Genomic DNA, 20,550 nt, shown 5'->3' with positions numbered 1-20,550 from the left:
TCTCTATCTCATCTGTGTGTATGCCTATTCAGAAATAGTCTACTATTTGGCCTTCGTCATCATGCTCATGCATCTCTCTATTCTCTATCATATCTTATCTCTATGTGGCTATTCGGAAATAGTCTCAATCCATTTACTCTTGTCTTTGACTTCAATAATACAATCCTCCTTTTTAGAAGGCCTTGAGTCTTGACTCTATCTTGAGTCATTTCTTCAGTGCACCATAATGGATTAATCTTTCTTTCCTTTGCGAGGCTTTTTAACGGATGTATATGCATGTAACGAGACATTTATATACACCCAAAAACTCCTCATTGTCGTATACTATATACATGTACTACTCCTATCAAGATAAGATAGATCACCATAGCGAAGGGACCCTTCACTTGGCGGTTGGCACCCTAGCTCTTTGATGAGGAGGGGCTTGCTTTACCATACTCCTACTTCTGTCAAAAAAAAAAAAAGAGAGTCATTCTCGCTTCCCAAAAAGTCAGCAACTTTTAACTTTGACCAAATATATTTAACAAAATATTAATATTTATGGTACATAATTAGTATCATTAGGTAGACCGTTGAATATACTTTCATAATAAACTTATTTGGAGATATGAATGTTGCACGTATTTTCTATAAACCTAATCAAAGTTTAGAAAATTTGACCAGCATGATTCCCATAGCGACTCTTTTTCTGACGTGAGGTCCTCTCAAGTCTGAATCTCTCATGAGAAGAGAGACCAAGAAAGATGGGCATCCAATCCGTCCAAGAGTGAGAGACACGTACACCCAAACAATATCCAAGTATATATATTCAGCTAAAAAACAACACTTTCCAAGTAATGAAAAAAAAAAGCTTGTGACTTTCTATCTCTACGACTCTACCTCGATTATTTTATGTACAGTATAACATAGCTAGAGTTACTTGCAACACGTATCCAAAACGGACAGGGAATATAGATGAATGATGAGGGGGCAAAAAAAAAGAGTTGCAGCGATGCAGACATGCAATGCTAGCTGCATGCAGCGTAGGAGTAGTAGGAGGAACGGAAAAGGTTTTCCTGGATCGTGCCGTATGCCAGACGCGGCTCCTGGTGATGCCTTGCTAGCCGCACAACGTACTGGGCCTGGCTGGGCCTTGGCCCACGCCATGTGTCGTGTACGCCCCATCCATGCATGCATGCACGTACGGCCTGCAACCACCTAAGACCGTACTAGACGTCCTAATTCCCAAAAAAAAAGACTTCTACTCTTTCTGTTCCAAAATAAGTACACTTCTAGAGTATAGGTGAAGAGATCAAGGTTAGCGAGAAATTACATATACGCCCTTATAAAAGTATAATCATTGTACCTTGGGAACAGAAAAATAGAAAAAAACAAGTGAAGTTAGTTTATCTTATATCTAAATGTGCACTTATTTTGGAAAAAAATTGAACTCTAGAAGTGCACTTGTTTTTGGACGGAGGGAGTAGTCTGAATGGTATGATAGTGTTTATTGTTCAAAAATTCTCTTCGTGCGCGCGTTTATCCAAAACGGCTATTATTTGTTTGTCATTTTCTCGTCTCTACGGTATTTCTTTGATGATGATGAATGATGTGGTCTGTGGAGCCTAGATGTGTACGCTCAACGAATTCATCGGGGTTTCAAGGCCAAGCGCGCTCTTGATGCAAGAATAATATACACGGGCTATGTAAGATGTTGTGCATTATGGGGCTGTTTGGTTTACAATTTACTCCAGGTTAAATTTGCCTGGCGCGTGGTGCACTCCCAGGCGTCTGATTTTGGTCGTCTGGGCTACGACAGCCTGTTTGGTTGGCTGGTTCGTATCATTGCTGGTTCGTGAAGAAGTACTGCTGGCTGGTTTGTGTGAGAGAAAAATACTGTTTCAGCTAAAAATTTACGATTATTTACGACAAGCCACAACCAAACGAACATGCTCCTGCAGGGTGCGGGGCTTTCATCCAAACGGCCCGCTACATGTGTATTAATTAAGGTGGAAGAAAGAAGATGGGAGAGAAAGAAGTCTACGCCCGGAGCTGATGCACATACTTGAAGAAAAAACTCTGAGAGAATGAGATGGACGGGCTATTAATGATGTGGGTAAGCTTCTATATGGATTTTTAAATAATATAGCAAAGTGTCGTATTCTCATTTCTCGATAAGTCAAACTTTTTAACTTTAATCAAATATATATAAGAAGTTATTAATATTTTTGGTACATACTTAGTATCATTAGTTGAATGTATTTTTATAACAAATTTATTTAGAAATATAAATATTGCTATTTTTTTTATAAATATAGCCCAACTTAAGAAAATTTAACCGGTATAGATCCTATAGCAGTTTTTTTTAGGGGACTGAGAGAGTAGGCGTAACAGTTGGCTTTATAATTGACCATGCGATTGTACGTACGTATATACTACTCCTGTAGGTGGCTACTACATATACATGTCCCAAACGACCTTTGAATTACCTGGAATATCACCTGTTCGTTTATGCCAGGGGCGGATCCAGAACGGGGCTGCGCCCCGGGCTAAGCTGCTGATTCACGTTCAAAATTATCTAATCTTGTTTCCTAGGCCTCCTTTTGTCTAATTAAGATCATAATTTTTTTAGGCTAAACACCACATATGTTAAAGGGGCTACATGGACTCTGCCTGGGCTGCAGCCCAGGCAGCGCGGACCCTGGATCCGCCTCTGGGGCCTTGTTTAGATCACCTCTAAATTCCAAGTTTTTTCACTCTCTCTCCATCACATCAATTTTTAGCCGCTTGCATGGAGCATTAAATGTAGGTAAAAAAATAACTAATTGCACAGTTTAGTTGGAAATCACGAGATGAATCTTTTGAGCTTAGTTGATCCACGATTGGACAATATTTACCAAATAAGACAAAAGTGCTACTATTCATCGGATTGAAATTTTTTGTAATCTAAACATGGCCTGGTTTATGCTGAAATTTTGTTTATACTTATGTTTATGATGAAATGTTACGTGAAAAAAACACCGTCTCACGCCTGAAAAGCATCAACTGTTGGTACGATCGTGGTGACGACCCCTCTCTGCATGCAGATTATTGTCACCCTTGCCTTCGTTCTTGTTCATGCACCTCTGATCGATCTGTTTGCTACGTCATTCGTGGGAGACATACGGCTATCCGTGATTGCAACTTTGCAAGGATGTTACCGTGCTGTCCAGTAGTACACCGTACCGTCTCAATGCAAATAATGGCACTAGCCACTAGCTACGCTACGACCTAGCTAGCCCTGTCCCTGTGTGCACTAATTAGGGGTATTTGGTTCGAGCTACTAAACTTTAGTAGCTGCTAAACGATTTAGTCATTTTTAGTAACTCCAGAGTTACTAGAGATGACTAAAGCTCTTTTAGTAGCTTTTAGTCATAGTATTTAATTAAAAGTTACTAAAGTGACTAAAAACTACTAAATTTAGTAGCTACTAAGTGAACCAAACATGCCCTTATTCTCTTCCTGTTGCTGGTTTGGCACAGTCCAATAAAATTCGTTTGCTATGCATACCTTGTACGTACAAATTGAACTTCTGCCATCCAGGGGGCTAAAAAGTAAAAAAAAAAATGGAGTCACGCTCCAAATTTTGTTGTAAAAAAGATCACCATGTTATGCATGCCTAGATGCTACTCATACAGTATATGTCCTGTCCCTAACTGTATTGGATTCTTCTCGGATAGAACTCTTTTTGTATGCTTTCATTTGACTCAGGGCGTGTTTAGTTGCTCAAATTTGGAAATTTGGGTTACTGTAGCATTTTCATTTTTATTTGGCAAATAGTGTTCAATCGTGGATTAATTAGGCTCAAAAAGTTCGTCTCGCAATTTTCAACCAAACTGTGCAATTAGTTTTTTTTTCGTCTACATTTAATGCTCCATGCATGTATCGCAAGATTCGATGTGATGAGTACTGTAGCACTTTTTTAGATTTTGGGGTGGGAACTAAACACGCTCTCATATTGATTGTAGCCGTAGGACCGACCCCTAGTTTGCCTAATCCCTTTTGTTTCATGGGCTCTACCTAGCATGTTGGGAAAACCCAGCCATGCTTATTAGTATTGCTGAAATTTGGCCTATATGGATACTTATGTTGATTTGTTGTGAGAAAAAAATATTATTCGTTGGTTGAAAAGTACTGCTGAAATAGTTTAAGCAAGCAGGCTGTATCTTGTGCTGGTTTGATGCTGTGCGTGCTTTTCAAGAAGGAAAAGGTCCATTTTTTGCCCTCCAACTATGTCTGCAGTTTTATTCTAGCCCTCTAACTCGAAAACCAGACACGCACAGTCCCTTAACTCTCAAAACCAGTTAAAATTGGCCGTCGCGCCATTCGACCGCGGTTTCCGCACAGTAAATCCACCATGCCCCCGCCTGTCAGGCCTTTCCCTCTCACCGCCAGGTTGGGACCACCTGTCATCCCCCTCCCTCTCTTCACGGCGGCGCTTGGCGTGTGAGAGAGCGAGAGAGGAGCGGGGAAACAGAGCAGGGGTGGTAGCGGTGCTTGCTGCGGCACGGCGAAGCAAGGCGAGGGCGCGGCAGACAGCATCTTCCGTCCTTCCCTGTTGTCCGCGCGCAGCAACAGGGGAGAAAAGGGCATGGCAGAGCTGGGGGAGAAATGTAACACCTCGGGTGTTAGCCTTGCATAACTTGACTGGCATAACATAAGCATGATCATCAAGCATTCATAAACAAGCATTTACCATTCAAACATTGGATTGAAACATCTGCAACGTTTGCTTGTTATCGCATGTTTCTTAAACATATGCAACTTTTCTCGTTATTTCATGTCTCCATGTGTCTATGCATATGATCATGAGTGGACACAGGTACTTGGTGGATGTGAGTCACACAAACATATAGCAACACCTAGGCTAGCAAATAGGACTTTGTTAATGGTCACATTTCATGAACCAACACTTAAGCTTCATGTGATTACACTAGCTAGCCCTATGAGTGACTACTACATGAAATGATTGAATGACCTTGCAAATTGCTTAAACATGTTTAGAGTATCATTATGAACAACTTTGATATTCATGGTTAGGGGTAAAAAGGTCATTAAGTCATGCTTTGATGTATATCATCGTTTAAATGTGACATGTTTGACCAAGTTTGAACTAGGTGTTAGAGACCTTGCATGGAGGAGATCACTAAAGCAAAGTTGTAGTATTTGCTATAAGGAACAACTTTTATTTTTTGGGTCATTAACTGATTCAACTCCTAACATGTGTGAAATTGGATCACAAAAATCAGAAAAATCAACATTTGCAACACTTAGCAAATTTTTGCTAAGTCATGAACCTTGACTGACTGACAGCCGATATTTGGGATGATTTTACTCTGTTCCTGTTGCGAATTAGCATGAGGTCTTTGAACAATAGTTGTAGCTGGTACGTTGAGCTACAACTTTGCTTCAGGCTATGTACGATAATTTGTCACGGTTACGCAGGTATAGCTTCACGAAAACTCATCGTCAGGCTCGGCTTTGCTTAACTAACGAACTGAATCGCAATTCTTCAGTGGCCGACACCGGCAGAACCCGCGCGCCGCGTGGTGGCCGCGACGGCCGCGCGTCACCAGTGCCCTGCCCACCGAGGCCTGGCCGGCCAGAACGAGCCTTTAACACCGCCAGCGACCGCCCGATCCATCCCGCGTCCCATTTTTCATTTCCTCAGCTCCTCCTTCGTCCTTGCGCGCAACCGCCGCAGCCGTCGAGCTCCCGCAGCGCCGCCGTCGCCATAGCCAGCGCAAGCTCGCACCAAGCCGCCCATTCGTCACCGCAGTAGCACCACCAGCTCCCTAGCAACCCACTGCCTCCTCCCATGCCCGCTGATAGCACTTGGTAAGCGACAGCGCCGTGCGCAAGCTCGCTGGAGCCCCGCCGCCAACTCCGTCGTCGTGGCCACACCGCCACAGTCCACCTCTCGCTACGCTAGTTGGTGCGCTAGGTTCGCCTGAGTCCGTAGAAGCTTGTCTGTGCCTGTGCTTGCTTCGCTGTGGCCTCCACCGGCATACCGCCGTTGTCCTGCCTCGCCGATCCACCATGGCCGCCGCCGTCGTCACTAGCGTCGACGATAGGGCCGGCCAAGTGGTGCGATAGATGCGCCAGGTCGAGTAGGTCACTGGGTGATGATGTCACCGCCGGCAACCTCATCGTAAGCGAGCTTTGGCCGCGCCACCGTCTCGCAGCGCCGCTGCTCTGTTCGTGTCTCACTGGCGTGTGGGGTCCTCTGTCAGGCGGGTCCCACCGGTCAGCGACAGGAGTAGAATAGGCTAGTTCATTTAAATCCAGATCTGGTGTTGTTTTGTAATTTTTGTACCTCCAGTTTGGTAGCTTCCAAAATTGTGCAATAAATTGTGTAGTGTTCCTTAGGAAGTGTAGTATTTAGGAAAAATATATTCTTGACATTTACAGTAGAAATTTTTGGAGATTTAAATAGAGATTTGAAATGTGTTTTAGAATGCATGCAAATTTGTTTATTTTATATCTAGAGTTCCTGTGCTCCAAAAATTATGAAATTTTTGTGGTAAGCTATTCTTAACATGTATGAGCTCTGTTAAAAATTTGAGGATCAGTGCATGTGTAGATTTATAGTTATAGATTTTTCTTTTATAAATAGTTAATCCTTGTATGAATTTTTATAAATTATTTAGGAATCCAAAATTCATGAAATTTGTTGGAGGTAATCCTAGTACCATATGGATGCTAAGAAAAATAGGAAATCTATTGCTTGACACTTTTCAATAGGGTTTTCCATTTATGCTATTTCAAGCCTTGCTGCCTTGCCATTTTTGTATAGGATGTTCTACTTGGCAAAATGGCATGAAACTTTTACAGTAGTCCTTTGAGAGAATTAGTAAGGCACTGTAAATTTTTGAGAATTTATGAAGTACATCTGGTATATGTTTATTATTTAACCTACATATCTCAGTAAAATAATAAAGGCATTTAAATAAATAGTTTGGGCTTCACCATTATATTATCTTAAATGTATTTGGTATGCTTAAACTGTTGGTAGACTTTATGTTGTCAAATTTTGAGTGATTACATGAAGTAGAAGTATTGTTGCTTTAAAATGCAAATTTAAAAGGATTCCGGATAGATTCTGTAGTTTGATAAGTTGCAAGATAGGGATGATGTTTGCTATAAAAATGATTAATAACAAAGTTGTAGATAATTTGATAAGCTTTCCAGAAAGTCCAGGATCACTGCATTTGGATTAGTAGAACTCCAGTTATGATTGAAATAAGTAGCTGCTGTTTTGTGGTATAGTCGATGCATTGTGGAAGTAGATAATTAAATAATCAAGAAGAGATATGCACCTACTCAATAAACATGATGCACTTGTTAACATATATGCATTCGTAATACTTATGCCATATTCATGCATCTAGGATTGGAGGAAGAGATAACGTTGCTGGAATTCGAAGAAGCAGAGGAAGGGGACCAGCAGGAGAATCCGCAAGCCACAGCTCCCGAAGGCGTGGAGCAGAATCCTGAAGAGCTTCCGGAGTGTCCTGACCACCGCCCTACTTCCTTTCTGCGAGGCAAGCCCCGGAGCATTCTAAGTCTCCCAGTATTTTACAAATGTTTACTTAAGTACTTATGATTGATGCATTAGGTTATAAGAGTTGAATGGAACCACTTGGTGCATGTACATTCCTTGTCCAGATATTACATCTTTAACCGGTATAGGTCTAGGATCGAATATATGCTTAGCCATACTTAGACCGGTAGAAGTCGGGTGATGTCCTGTCACCTGTGAGATATAGGTGAATACCGGAGCACGGTTGGCTATATCTGCTATCGTGGAACAGAACCATGGGGGTAAAAGTAAATCGAGACCGAGCGAGATATCGATAGAGAAGCAACAAGGCATGGAGGTCTTGGGTGTGGATCTATCCCCGTCTGTATCGGTTAAGGACCGTATCATTGTTGGCGCTTCTGACAAGATTGAACGCATGCCTCTCACTTAGCTGGCCGGATAACTCGTTCCGACCGTGAAGCCGAGTAATTCAACTCAGGCCGGGACCCGTTCTGTTGTGCGCTCCTTCCGGGGAACGATCAGACTGAGCCCAAGGGCAGGCTAGGCCTGAACGTCCTGGCATCTGGTGTTCCAGATTGTGCGGCGCGGTATGGACCCGCGAAATATGTACCTGAGTTGTACCAAAGGTGACCTAAGGCTATCGTGGCTGGTAGACCTGGGTTTGTGTTAGGAATAAATTCCCAGCTGGTTGAAATCAATTCGAATCGCCGTCTCTCCCAGATAGTGAGAAACTTGGCTAGTCCCAACATCGTAGTAACTGTGTTATGGAACATGATGGTTCGGATGAATATGGAATTACAATACCTGCTATGGTTACTATTGTATGCTTCTCAATTGATATACCACATGTTTGGCACAGGATAGTTGCTAATCTAGAAATGGATAGTTATAATTAACTTGATAAAGAAATTGTAACTGTACAATGAGTCAATGGCCTTTTATGCAAAATGTTGTCGAGTCACGTCCACTTATACAGCCTTGCATAATCCTTGGAGTCATTTTATTTTTGGTTCATGACAGATAAGTCTAGCTGAGTACCTTCTCGTACTCAGGGTTTTATTTCCCATTGTTGCAGATGGCACTGTGTATCATGGTTATTGCAAGAGTTGCTTCTATCCCGCTGTGGATGAGGAGTAAGCCTTGGGCAGGCTTCTTTATTAATCCCTATCCTTGCTTTTGTGGACCGTGATCCTACTTGGCACTGTATCAAACTATGTTGGAAACTTTATTTTCGAACTTAATTGCTTCCGCTTTATCTATCAAACTCGGTTTGTAATAACTTTTATTCGTACTCTAATGATGAAATGTACCTGTGAACTTTATGTAATATGTGGCATGTATGTTGAATCATGTGCGATCTTGGTTGTTGTAAATCGTTTATCGAGACCCGTCGTGGTACTCGACGGACTACCGAGTTTATATGGGTTCAAGTATGACAGTGCGACCGCTTGCGGGCTGCCATTGTACTTGTACTCTTATAAATTGGTCGGTTCTGCGACAAGAAAGGGAGAGCAGAGGAGCGGTGGAGCAAGGCACGGCGACGGTGGCAGAGCAGAGAGTAGAGGAGAGGAGGAGGAAGAAGAGGGAGCAGAGGAGGCGGTGGAGGCACAAGACTGGTGAGCCGCTGAGCTCTCCCCAATCCCGCCCATGGCGACGCCGCTTGCGCCGCTGCCAGAAGCTTCGGTGACCCCCGTCTCTAGGCACTATTGACGGTGATGACTCGACCATCCATGGAGAGCACTCGGAGCGTGGAGGTTGTGGTGGGGTGAGCGCACAAGGCCCTACGCCATTTACAGAGGGAGAGAGAGGGGACTGAGCGGTGGGGACAGCTCAGCCATCCGCCGTCAATGGCGAGCGGTGGGGTGCGCGGGGCCGATGGTGCGCCAGAGGAGCCGTTAAGCCGTCGTGTAGGAGGCGCACCACGCGGCACTAGAGGCGCGTAGGTCAGCACCGCGACGCCAAGGCAGAGCGCAACGGAGCACACGACGCTCTTGGTGTGCCCGTATGTGAGCAAGGAATGGCGGAGCGCCCCTCCTCTCTTGGCCTCCACCTCGGGCAGCTGCCGCCGCCCTCAGTCTGCTGCCGCCCATCCTCATCCCTTCGGCAGAAAGCAAACGAAAGAAAGAGGGTGAGAGAGAGAGAAAAAGGTATAAATGGGGAAAGAGAGAGCAGAGCAGAGGGAGTGAGAGCTCGACGGCGCAGGGCGCCGACGGTGAGGTGCCGAGCCGGCTGCGCAGGGCGAGGGTCGAGGGAGGTAGGGCGCATGAGGGAAGATGGGAGGGGGCAGAGCAGAGGTGGGAGTGGGAGATAGCAGAGATGGTCTGGCCGCAGCCGCACCGCCGGCCACCGTCGCGGCTGCGACGTGGCCCCAGTGCGGCTGCTCCCCGGCGTGGGCGCGGCCGGCCCAGGAGCAATCGGGGGGAGCCCGGAGCAGGCTGGCCACGGGCACACGCGACGCGGCTGTGCTGCTTGCGGCTCTACGATGAAGCGACGCAAATGAGCGAGCGAGTGGGGACCAGGCCGGCGGTGAGGAAGGTGAGCGCCACTCGCCATTGCCACTCGCACATGCTGGCCCTACGTCTGCAGTGAATGGCGTAGCCATGGGCGGGATTGGGGAGAGCTCAGCGGCTCACCAGTCCCTCGCCTCCGCCGCCTCCTCTGCCCCCTGTTCTTCCTCCTCCTCTCCTCTGCTCTCTGCTCTGCCGCCGTCGTCGCGCCCTGCTCCACCGCGCCTCTGCTCTCCCTTTCTCCCCCAGCTCTGCCCTGCCCTTTTCTCCCCTGCTGCTGCGCGCGGACAACAGGGAAGGACGGAAGATGCTGTCCGCCGCGCCCTCGCCTTGCTCCGTCATGCCGCAGCAAGCACCGCTGCCACCCCTGCTCTGTTTCCCCGCTCCGCTCTCGCTCTCTCACACGCCAAGCGCCGCCATGAAGAGAGGGAGGGGGATGACAGGTGGTCCCAACCTGGCGGTGAGAGGGAAAGGCCTGACAGGCGGGGGCATGGTGGATTTACTGTGCGGAAACCGCGGTCGAATGGCGCGACGGCCAATTTTAACTGGTTTTGAGAGTTAAGGGACTGTGCGTGTCTGGTTTTCGAGTTAGAGGGCTAGAATAAACTGCAGCCATAGTTGGAGAGCCAAAAATGGACTTTTTCCTTTCAAGAAAGGTGACATAGTAGGTGTTTATGGTACTTGCATTGTATAGTCAGGGGGGGAAATGCATGTACCTGTACTATTGAGTCGCGTACATAAAGGAATCCTCCATTTCCATGGTCACACACAAACTCCAGATTTTGTTGTTATTTATTCTCTTCTGCCCAGTTCTGAAATTTTATTTGGATTACAAAAGAATGTATGTGAGCAATGAATGAACCTCATTTGCTTGTATTTACATACCGTTTCACAAACCATGTCAAATATAATTAACTATTTACCCAACGTGGAGTATGAGTGGAGATGATATGTTATCTTATTGTTACAAGAGGGTAAAATGAAGTCACCATGTTTGCTGAGAGGGCCTAGCTAAAAGTTGCGAGATTAATCGATTAAAAGAGAAAAGATTATGCACCGTCGATATTAACGATCATCTATCAGTCCAAATCAAAAGTTGCGCACTTGTTGATGTGTGCAGCTCCGAATTTGAAAAAGGAAAAAGATCAATACAAAACGAATCCCTCTTAATTAATTTGCAATCAATCAACTTGCACAGGCAAACAATGGTGGAAACTGGAAAACAAGAAGAAAAAGGATTTGCCTCGATATCATTAACCAAGACGTGATAAACTTGCCTCATTGCTGAAGGATACTAATTTCACACTCAAAATCTAAACATATTTATTTATACACTTACAAATACCTATCAAATGTATCATAGTACCAAATTCGGACAAACATATATAAATGGGATGAGAGAAGGTTGGGAAACTTCTACAACTCAAAGTTAGCTCTTACCCCCTCTAATTCATTCTAGTTGCCACTTGTCAAGTAATCAAGTGGGCCATTTGCTGTTGGTTTAGAAATAACGAAGATTTAGGTTGTACCGAAACCATGCAAATGTAAGGGCCTGTTTAGTTCCCAAAATTTTTTGCGCAGTACCCATCACATCGAATCTTGCGGCATATGCATAGAGTACTAAATGTAGACGAAAAAAAATTAATTGCACAGTTGGGTGAGAAATCGCGAGACGAAACTTTCGAACCTAATTAGTCCATAATTAGACACTAATTGCTAAATAAAAACGAAACTGCTACAGTAGCCAAAACCCAAAAATTTTTAGATCTAAACACGCCCTAAATTGCATCGGTGACGATGATTTTTCATTTACATTAGTTTATACGGTTGGCCATGCATGCCATCCACGTCATGCCAAGCCACAGGTGTGGCGGCGCGGCCATAGTTAGAAAATCAGCGCCACAGGTGTGGCGAGAAAACGGACAGAAATCATCAACTGACTCTCTTATGGTGCATGTAACAACCAAACAAACTCCTTTTACATTGCAGCCGAAGCTTTGACATGACAAAATGTGGCGGGCAAACAGCCTCTAAATCAAACGTTCCTCGTTACGGTTGCGTTTGGTGTGGCTCCCCGGCAGAGAGACACCAAACGGGCCCTCGATCCAAGCAGACATGGTCCACAAGACCACAACCACAAGTGACCTGCATTTCCTTGGTGAGGAAGCAGTAGCTTAATTAGCTACTAGTAGAGTCGTACTGGCTGTTTGGGGAGTGGGGAAGATACCATTAACATTGTTTAAGCACATGAGGAAACAAAAAGAAACGGCCGGCTCATCAGATCAGATCAGGATCTAAACACACACACAAACACACATCGGATCCCCAGACAGAGGAGGAGCTCTCTCCACCTCCACATGGCACCAGATCAGGACGCACGCACACGCACGCCCTTGATGGGTGCTCTCCCTGACAGCAAATCACTAAACAATCATCATCAAACAGATGCCATCGACTGAGCACACACACGGTTAGTTTTGCTTTGCGTGCATGACAGAAAGGTTAGCACACACCAAACGTCCAAACCAAACGAAATCACGAGGACTCGAGGAGAGGAGAGAGAGAGAGAGAGAGAGAGAGAGAGAGAGAGAGAGAGAGAGAGAGGGATGAAGACTGAAGTGAGTGAAAGCTGCTGCCATTGCTGATGCACCCACTCGTGCAACACCTCCTTTATTTTACCGGTGCAGCTACTACTACATACTCCGTGCTGTTAGGCTTCCTTGCACGGCTGCACCGCACGTCCGCACGCCCCGGCCGGCCGGCTGGTCTAATCAAGGAGGACGACGACAATGGGCCTCTTGAAGCTACGGGAACCCGGATGTGTCCACGCATATGGCTCCAAGCTAGGAGTAGGTACGCGCCACTCTCGTTTCTTTTTAGGCTAATATAATCATGTAATTTTTTACTTACTACGTTTGACCAACTGTTTCAGACCCGTTTATAATGGTTGACGTAATCTTCGGCTCCGGCTAAGCCTCCAACGCTAGTGGTACCAGTGGGAGGCAACACATGCACCCCTCCAACGATGCTTCACAGGGAAGAGCTCAAGGTGGCCTAAGCCGACACTAAAAAACCGCGAAGAAGATGTTTTCTTCTTCTAGTTTTAATAAGTCGTTAGAGCAAGACACATCTTATATATGGTGGAGCACAAAGACGTTTTACATGGGAGATTTCTTCCATGGCATCACCAACCGGCATCATCTTTATATTATTTTATTTAGGCCCTACACAATGCGGCACTAAAGCGATGCCCAGAATCGAGATAGGCGATTGGGGGTGGGGGGGGGGGGGGTGTCACTCTACACACCGTGGCTGGCGGTGCCAAATTTCTAGCGATATGATGCCGAGAATTCATGGAGCGGCACAAAAAGAGGTGCTGGTGCCCAGTTAGCAAAATACGTATTTTGTGAGGCTGTGTGAGAGTTCCATCGCTGGCGTTGGTGGGCCTGGAAGCGATGCCTGGTTTTGCATGCCCACTGGCCACTGCAACTGATGAAGAGCGGTGCTGTCTTTTCGTGTGGTGTGATCCGATTTTTACTAGGCTTCACTTCCATACTGTGGAAAGCCTTAGATGCTACTTTTATTTTCACGTTTGTAAATGATAGATAACATGTTACGGTACAACATGTAGCTTGGGCGCTGAGCGCCAAATTTAACCTTCATTCATTGAGATTTAGGTCACCCGTCTATTTGTTTAATAAACTTCAAAGCGGGCGTGTTTAACATAGTAGTAGATCATATTTATCGTTCAATAGGTGTTGACCAAACAATCCGTGCTTGTTTGATCTTGGATGTTTCACGGTCATTTGACGCTAGTGATGTACATGTACGGTACTGATGTTGGTGGTGACCTAGCGCATTGGTCCCCCTAGCATTTCACTTCCTTTCCTTTCAACTCAGAGCAGCTAGCTACTCCTCCTAGTACGAGTAGAAAAGAAAAGGAGAAGATGTCTCCTGAAAACAAAAAAAAAACAAAAAAAAAAGACGTGGAGGAGGCTGACCTGACCTGAGCCTGAGCCGGAGCGCGCAGAGAGAGTGAGGCCTTGTTTAGATGCCATCTAAATTCTAAGTTTTTTCACTCTTTTTCTATCATATTAATTTTTAGCTGTTTGGATGGAGTATTAAATGTAGATAAAAAAATAACTAATTACACAGTTTAGTTGGAAATCACGAGATGAATCTTTTGAGCCTAGTTGGTCCATGATTAGACAATATTTGCCAAATAAGACGAAAGTGATCCTATTCATCGGGTTCACTTTTTTTTTAAAGTGAACGAGGCCTGAGGAACGTATGGATGTGAAATAGCCCCGTTTAGTTCCGAAAATTATTGGCTTTTGGCTATGGTAGCACTTTCGTTTTTATTTGGTAAAAATTGTCCAATTATGGACTATTTAGTCTTAAAAGATTCGTCTCACGATTTCTCGGCTAACTGTGTAATTAGTTTTTTTTCATCTACATTTAGTACTTCATGCATGTACCGTAAAATTTGATGTGACGAGAAATCTTGAAAATTTTTGGTTTTTGGCTTAGAACTAAACGGGGCCTAACAAGCCGCCGGGCGGGTATGCAGGCAGGGTGCGGAAATAAAGGGATCCATCCAGCACTGCACCAGCCAGCCAGCCAGAGGTAGACGAAGGAGGATTGGATTGGATTGACGGATCGTGCATGGCCAGGGCACATCGCACATGGCAGTGCCAGTGCCATCCATGGCGGCAAGCAAAAGCACAGCTGCATGGAGGTCAGGAGAAGCCCTGGAGGCTCAGCCAGCATGGCGCAGTGCAGAGATCGTTCACATCACAAATCATGTTCACCCCCCGACCACCACGGCTGTCGACCCGGTCCATGCACTGCCCACGGGCCAACCCCACGAAGCCCACCCAGCCATAAACGCGTACAGTACGCGCCCCCCGGGCCAGGTCAGATCCATCCACGCATCCATGGACCGGGTCCAGGCCCACCACCGAGCGAATCCTAGGACACGCACACCCACGACGCTTCCAACGCAAGGAGCGCGAGCCCCGGAGGATCTCACCTCGCCCGCCTCATTAATCCGCACACGCGCGCGCGCGCCACCCACCCGCCGCCCGCCGCTCTATAACCTCGCTCAGCTCGCGGTCGCGGCCGCGCGCGCAGCACCCATCCATCTCTCCCTCTCCCTCCGCTGCTGCGGCCAACCAACCAACCCAGCCAGCCATATGAAGCCGCCGGCGGCGAGCCCGGGGCGCGCGGAGAAGCCGCAGCTGCCGGCGCCGGCGCCGCCGGGCCTGGCTCGGCTGCTGCTGAGCAAGAGTCGGCGGGGCGCGCGGTCGCGCCGGGCGCCGCCGGCCACGTCGCCCATGTTCGTGTCCCGCGGCGCGCGCACCCGCGCCGCCGCAGACGGGGCGGAGCCCTCGTCGCCCAAGGTCACCTGCATTGGTCAGGTGCGGATGCGCAAGGCGGGGAAGAAGCCTGCTGCGTCTGCGTCGTCGTCGGCGGGGGCCGGGCGGGACAAGGGCGGCGCCGCCGGCGCCAGGGGCGGCGGCTACTACTACTGCCGCTGCCTAAAGAAGGCGTTCCTGTGCGGCGGGATGTTCGCGTTCGACTCGCGCAAGCGCAGGCACAAGGCGCCGCCACCGGAGGCTCCCGCGGCGGAGCGCGGGCGGCGGTCGCCGTGGGTGTTTAGCAGCAGGGACGTCGCTGTTGCTGCGGCGCCTAAGACGGCCGCCGATCCGAGGAGCGGTCGCCGGGCGGAGGATGAGGACGAGGAGGAGCAGATGCAGGTCGGCGTCGGGGTCTTCGGATCGATCGGCCGGGAGGAAGGCGACAAGATGGGGATCGACGCCGGCTGCCACGGCGAGGAGCAGGACGACGACACGCAGCTCGTGTCGTCCGCCACCACGACGCCGCCCAAGAACGCGCTCCTCCTCATGCGCTGCCGGTCCGCGCCGCAGAACCGCACGTCGCCTGTCACCTCCCGGTTCCCCTCCACCGCCGCGGGGTTGGGACCGTCGCCGTCGCCGACCAGGGACGCTCTCGCCGCCACGGCGTCCCCGTCCGCCGGCAAGCCGGAGAAGCTGTCGCCGTCACCGTCCCCTTCGCCTTCGCCTTCCCCGCGGAAGCCGGCGGCGGCGGACGAGGGCGGCGTGACGACGCAACAAGGAGGAGCGGCGGCGGCGCGTGAGCAGCAACAGGAGACGCAGCTGATCCTGGGCGGAGAAGAAAAAGAAGATGAGGTAGAAGACGACGACAAGTTCGATGCGTACGACGAGGACGAAGAGGAGGACGAGACGATGCGGTGCTCGTCGGCGCGGCCGCTGGTGCTGCAGCGGTGCAAGTCGGAGCCGGCGACGACCGCGGCCGCGAAGATGGCGGCGGGGCCCGCGGCCGATGCGACGACCGCTGGGTGCTTCTGGGCCCACGGCGGGAGCAGCGGCCGGAGGAGGCACGCGGCGCCGGCGGTGGCATTGACCGGTCACTGAGAAGGAGATGTGGAGTGATGGAGATGGGGGACTGATGGTGGGACCCTCCCGTCAGTATAATGTTTTCCCCTTTTGTTTCCTTCTGCTGTTAAATCGGCATTCCGAAGATTATTACTATTGGTAAGCTGTGTAGTAGTAAAAAAAAATCCATCCAAGCAAAGATGCATGTTCCTGTGTAAATATAAATGTGCATTCACTTGGAATTTCTTGTAAATTTCTTCACCCTTGTCTATTTTGAGTACTCCTATATATTTATTAGAGTTTTTTACCTGTGTGCCATTATAAAATATTGAAATGACCTGTGTACCATTGAAATTTGAAAAAATTCTCCAATACCCTCTTTGAAATTTCTTTTGCTCTGTATACCACTTCCGTCAGCTTGCCGTTCAATTCTAACGGAGGTGGCTACGAACCAGAGTAAAAATTACCTTTTTTACCTGTGTGTCATTATAAAAGTTCAAAATGACCTGTGTACCATTGAAAAAACGAAATTGCTTGTTTGAGGCCCTAAATGAATTCAAATCAAAAAGTGGTCAACTACAAAGTTTCATAACTTTTTGAGATCTACAATTTTCATTTAGTAAGTTTTTCCATCCGAGGTCGTTTGAAAATTTTGAATTTTAAATTTGAGAGATTCAAACGTAGTTTTGCATGATAAGATGATTTCAAATCAAAAAGTTGTCAACTACATAGTTTCATAACTTTTGCAGATCTATAATTTTCATTTAGGAAGTTTTTCCATCCGAGGTCTTTTGAAAAATTCAAATTTTAAAATTTTCAAATTCAAACGTCGTTTTTGCATGACAAGATGATTTCAAATCAAAATGTTGCCAACTATAAAATTTCATAACTTATCAAGATCTACAAAGTTTATTTTGGCCGAACTCAGACATGCCCCTCCACTACCATCGCTAGAGTTCCGGTCGTGCCCGCTCCTGCCGCTGCACACCTTTCTCTCTCATTCCACTAGTTCCCTTACATTTGAGAGATCTACATAGGCTGCAGAGTACTTATCCATCTTATCCCACTAGTTTATTTACTTTTAAGAGATCTCATAGGAGTTGGTCAAGCCCAAACCTATGAAAACATAGCGATGACCAACTCGCACCCACTCAGACATGTCCCATTAGGCCACCATAACCCATCATGTGTAGTTTTTCCTAGTCATCTAAGAGTTACATGTAGAGTACAGAGTACTTTCTCCTCTAATACTACTAGTTTTTTTTACTAGGGCCAACTTTCAGAGTACTTATCCATCTTATTCCACTAGTTTATTTACTTTTAAGAGACCTCATAGGAGTTGGTCAAGCCCAAACCTATGAAAAGATAGCAACAACCAACTCGCACCCACTCAGACATGTCCCACCAGGCCACCATAACCCATCATGTGTAGTTTTTCCTAGTCATATAAGAGTTACATGTAGAGTACAGAGTACTTTCTCCTCTAATACTACTAGTTTTTTTACTAGGGCCAACCTCTAGTACAGAGTACAGAGTACTTTCTCCTCTAAAAAAGTACTCTGTACTCTACATGTAACTCTTATATGACTAGGAAAAACTACACATGATGGGTTATGGTGGCCTGGTGGGACATGTCTGAGTGGGTGCGAGTTGGTTGTTGCTATCTTTTCATAGGTTTGGGCTTGACCAACTCCTATGAGGTCTCTTAAAAGTAAATAAACTAGTGGGATAAGATGGATAAGTACTCTGAAAGTTGGCCCTAGTAAAAAAAACTAGTAGTATTAGAGGAGAAAGTACTCTGTACTCTACATGTAACTCTTAGATGACTAGGAAAAACTACACATGATGGGTTATGGTGGCCTGGTGGGACATGTCTGAGTGGGTGCGAGTTGGTTGTTGCTATCTTTTCATAGGTTTGGGCTTGACCAACTCCTATGAGGTCTCTTAAAAGTAAATAAACTAGTGGGATAAGATGGATAAGTACTCTGAAAGTTGGCCCTAGTAAAAAAAACTAGTAGTATTAGAGGAGAAAGTACTCTGTACTCTACATGTAACTCTTAGATGACTAGGAAAAACTACACATGATGGGTTATGGTGGCCTGATGGGACATGTCTGAGTGGGTGCGAGTTGGTCATCGCTATGTTTTCATAGGTTTGGGCTTGACCAACTCCTATGAGATCTCTTAAAAGTAAATAAACTAGTGGGATAAGATGGATAAGTACTCTGCAGCCTATGTAGATCTCTCAAATGTAAGGGAACTAGTGGAATGAGAGGGAAAGGTGTGCAGCGGCAGGAGCGGGCACGACCGGAACTCTAGCGATGGCAGTGGAGGGGCATGTCTGAGTTCGGCCAAAATAAACTTTGTAGATCTTGATAAGTTATGAAATTTTATAGTTGGCAACATTTTGATTTGAAATCATCTTGTCATGCAAAAACGACGTTTGAATTTGAAAATTTTAAAATTTGAATTTTTCAAAAGACCTCGGATGGAAAAACTTCCTAAATGAAAATTATAGATCTGCAAAAGTTATGAAACTATGTAGTTGACAACTTTTTGATTTGAAATCATCTTATCATGCAAAACTACGTTTGAATCTCTCAAATTTAAAATTCAAATTTTTCAAACGACCTCGGATGGAAAAACTTACTAAATGAAAATTGTAGATCTCAAAAAGTTATGAAACTTTGTAGTTGACCACTTTTTGATTTGAATTCATTTAGGGCCTCAAACAAGCAATTTCGTTTTTTCAATGGTACACAGGTCATTTTGAACTTTTATAATGGCACACAGGTAAAAAAGGTAATTTTTACTCTGGTTCGTAGCCACCTCCGTTAGAATTGAACGGCAAGCTGACGGAAGTGGTATACAGAGCAAAAGAAATTTCAAAGAGGGTATTGAAGAACTTTTTCAAATTTCAATGGTACACAGGTCATTTCAATATTTTATAATGGCACACAGGTAAAAAAACTCTATTTATTAGCAGGTCATTAGTAGTAGTAATGATGTGTTATTTCAAAGAGGATTCTAGTCATCTAGTGAGCTGACCAAGGTAGAAAATGCTGCATTTAGTGAGATGAAGAAATTGGGGGGAATTTGCAGGACTGGACAGGAGATTGTTCAATCGCTTTCACGAAAGCTACGGCTCCAGTGTCCAGTCTCCACCATGACCATGAACCAAGAAGACAAGAGCACGCAAGAGTGAGAGAGTGAGTGAGCTCAGCTCGCTTTCATGAGTGATGACAGTTACAGCTGGATGGCAGCCACGCCACGCCACGCCACTCCACTCCACTCCACACCAATGACAGAATTTATTAAAGACGGGCCCGTCCAGTAACGCCTTCACAGTTTCTTCGTTTCGTTTCTCCGACGACGAGTGCAGTAACTGCCGTACATTTTGGCTGGTGGGGCAGTTTACAGGGTATGCTAGGGTATGCTCACAATAGTAGGGCCTTGTTTAGATTACCCCAAAATTCCAAGTTTTTTCACTCTCTCTCCATCACATCAATTTTTAGCCACTTGCATGGAGCATTAAATGTAGGTAAAAAAAAAAACTAATTGCACAGTTTAGTTGGAAATCACGAGATGAATCTTTTGAACTTAGTTGGTCCACGATTGGACAATATTTACCAAATAAGACGAAAGTGCTACTATTCATCGGGTTGAAATTTTTCTCAATCTAAACAAGGCCTCGATAAATCAATAGAGATACATGTGATGAAACTGGATGGTGACACAGAACCTAAAAGATAGCGATGAGACAGGTTTGGGCCGTCGACTTGACGTAATACCTTATGTCCTGTGTCTTTGTGGATTGTATTGCGTATGATCCGATTCGATATATCGTCTAGGAAACCCTGCCCCTCCTTATATACTCTAGAGGGATAATGTTACAATAAAAATATCTTATTTGGTATTACAACATCTTCTTATAGCCTTGCGGTACACGTCGACCAGTGACGTGCGTCATATGCCTTGGGCTGGACCACCTCTGATGGTGCGACCCATATCTTGTCCTGTGGATACCGAGAGTCATACCCCCACAGCTAGTCCCCGAGCACCTT

General features: G+C 46.1%; 1 protein-coding gene across 1 annotated transcript; it reads left to right on the top strand.

Moving 5' to 3' along the window:
• Positions 1–15,111: 15,111 nt before the first annotated feature.
• On the top strand, positions 15,112–16,795 carry LOC136513702 (uncharacterized). Its single transcript, XM_066507661.1, has one exon. It carries the CDS (start codon positions 15,264–15,266, stop codon positions 16,524–16,526), a length of 1,263 nt encoding a protein of 420 aa, XP_066363758.1. The 5' UTR covers positions 15,112–15,263; the 3' UTR covers positions 16,527–16,795.
• Positions 16,796–20,550: the final 3,755 nt, after the last annotated feature.

This window comes from Miscanthus floridulus, chromosome 16, assembly GCF_019320115.1.
Source record: "Miscanthus floridulus cultivar M001 chromosome 16, ASM1932011v1, whole genome shotgun sequence".
NCBI classification, from domain to species: Eukaryota; Viridiplantae; Streptophyta; class Magnoliopsida; order Poales; family Poaceae; genus Miscanthus; species Miscanthus floridulus.
Note: the sequence above shows the minus strand (reverse complement) of the source record. Positions and strands in the feature narration are given on the sequence as shown.

Excerpts from the sequence above, each read along its gene's own strand:
- LOC136513702 (XM_066507661.1), top strand. The coding sequence starts at position 15,264 with ATGAAGCCGCCGGCGGCGAGCCCGGGGCGCGCGGAGAAGCCGCAGCTG.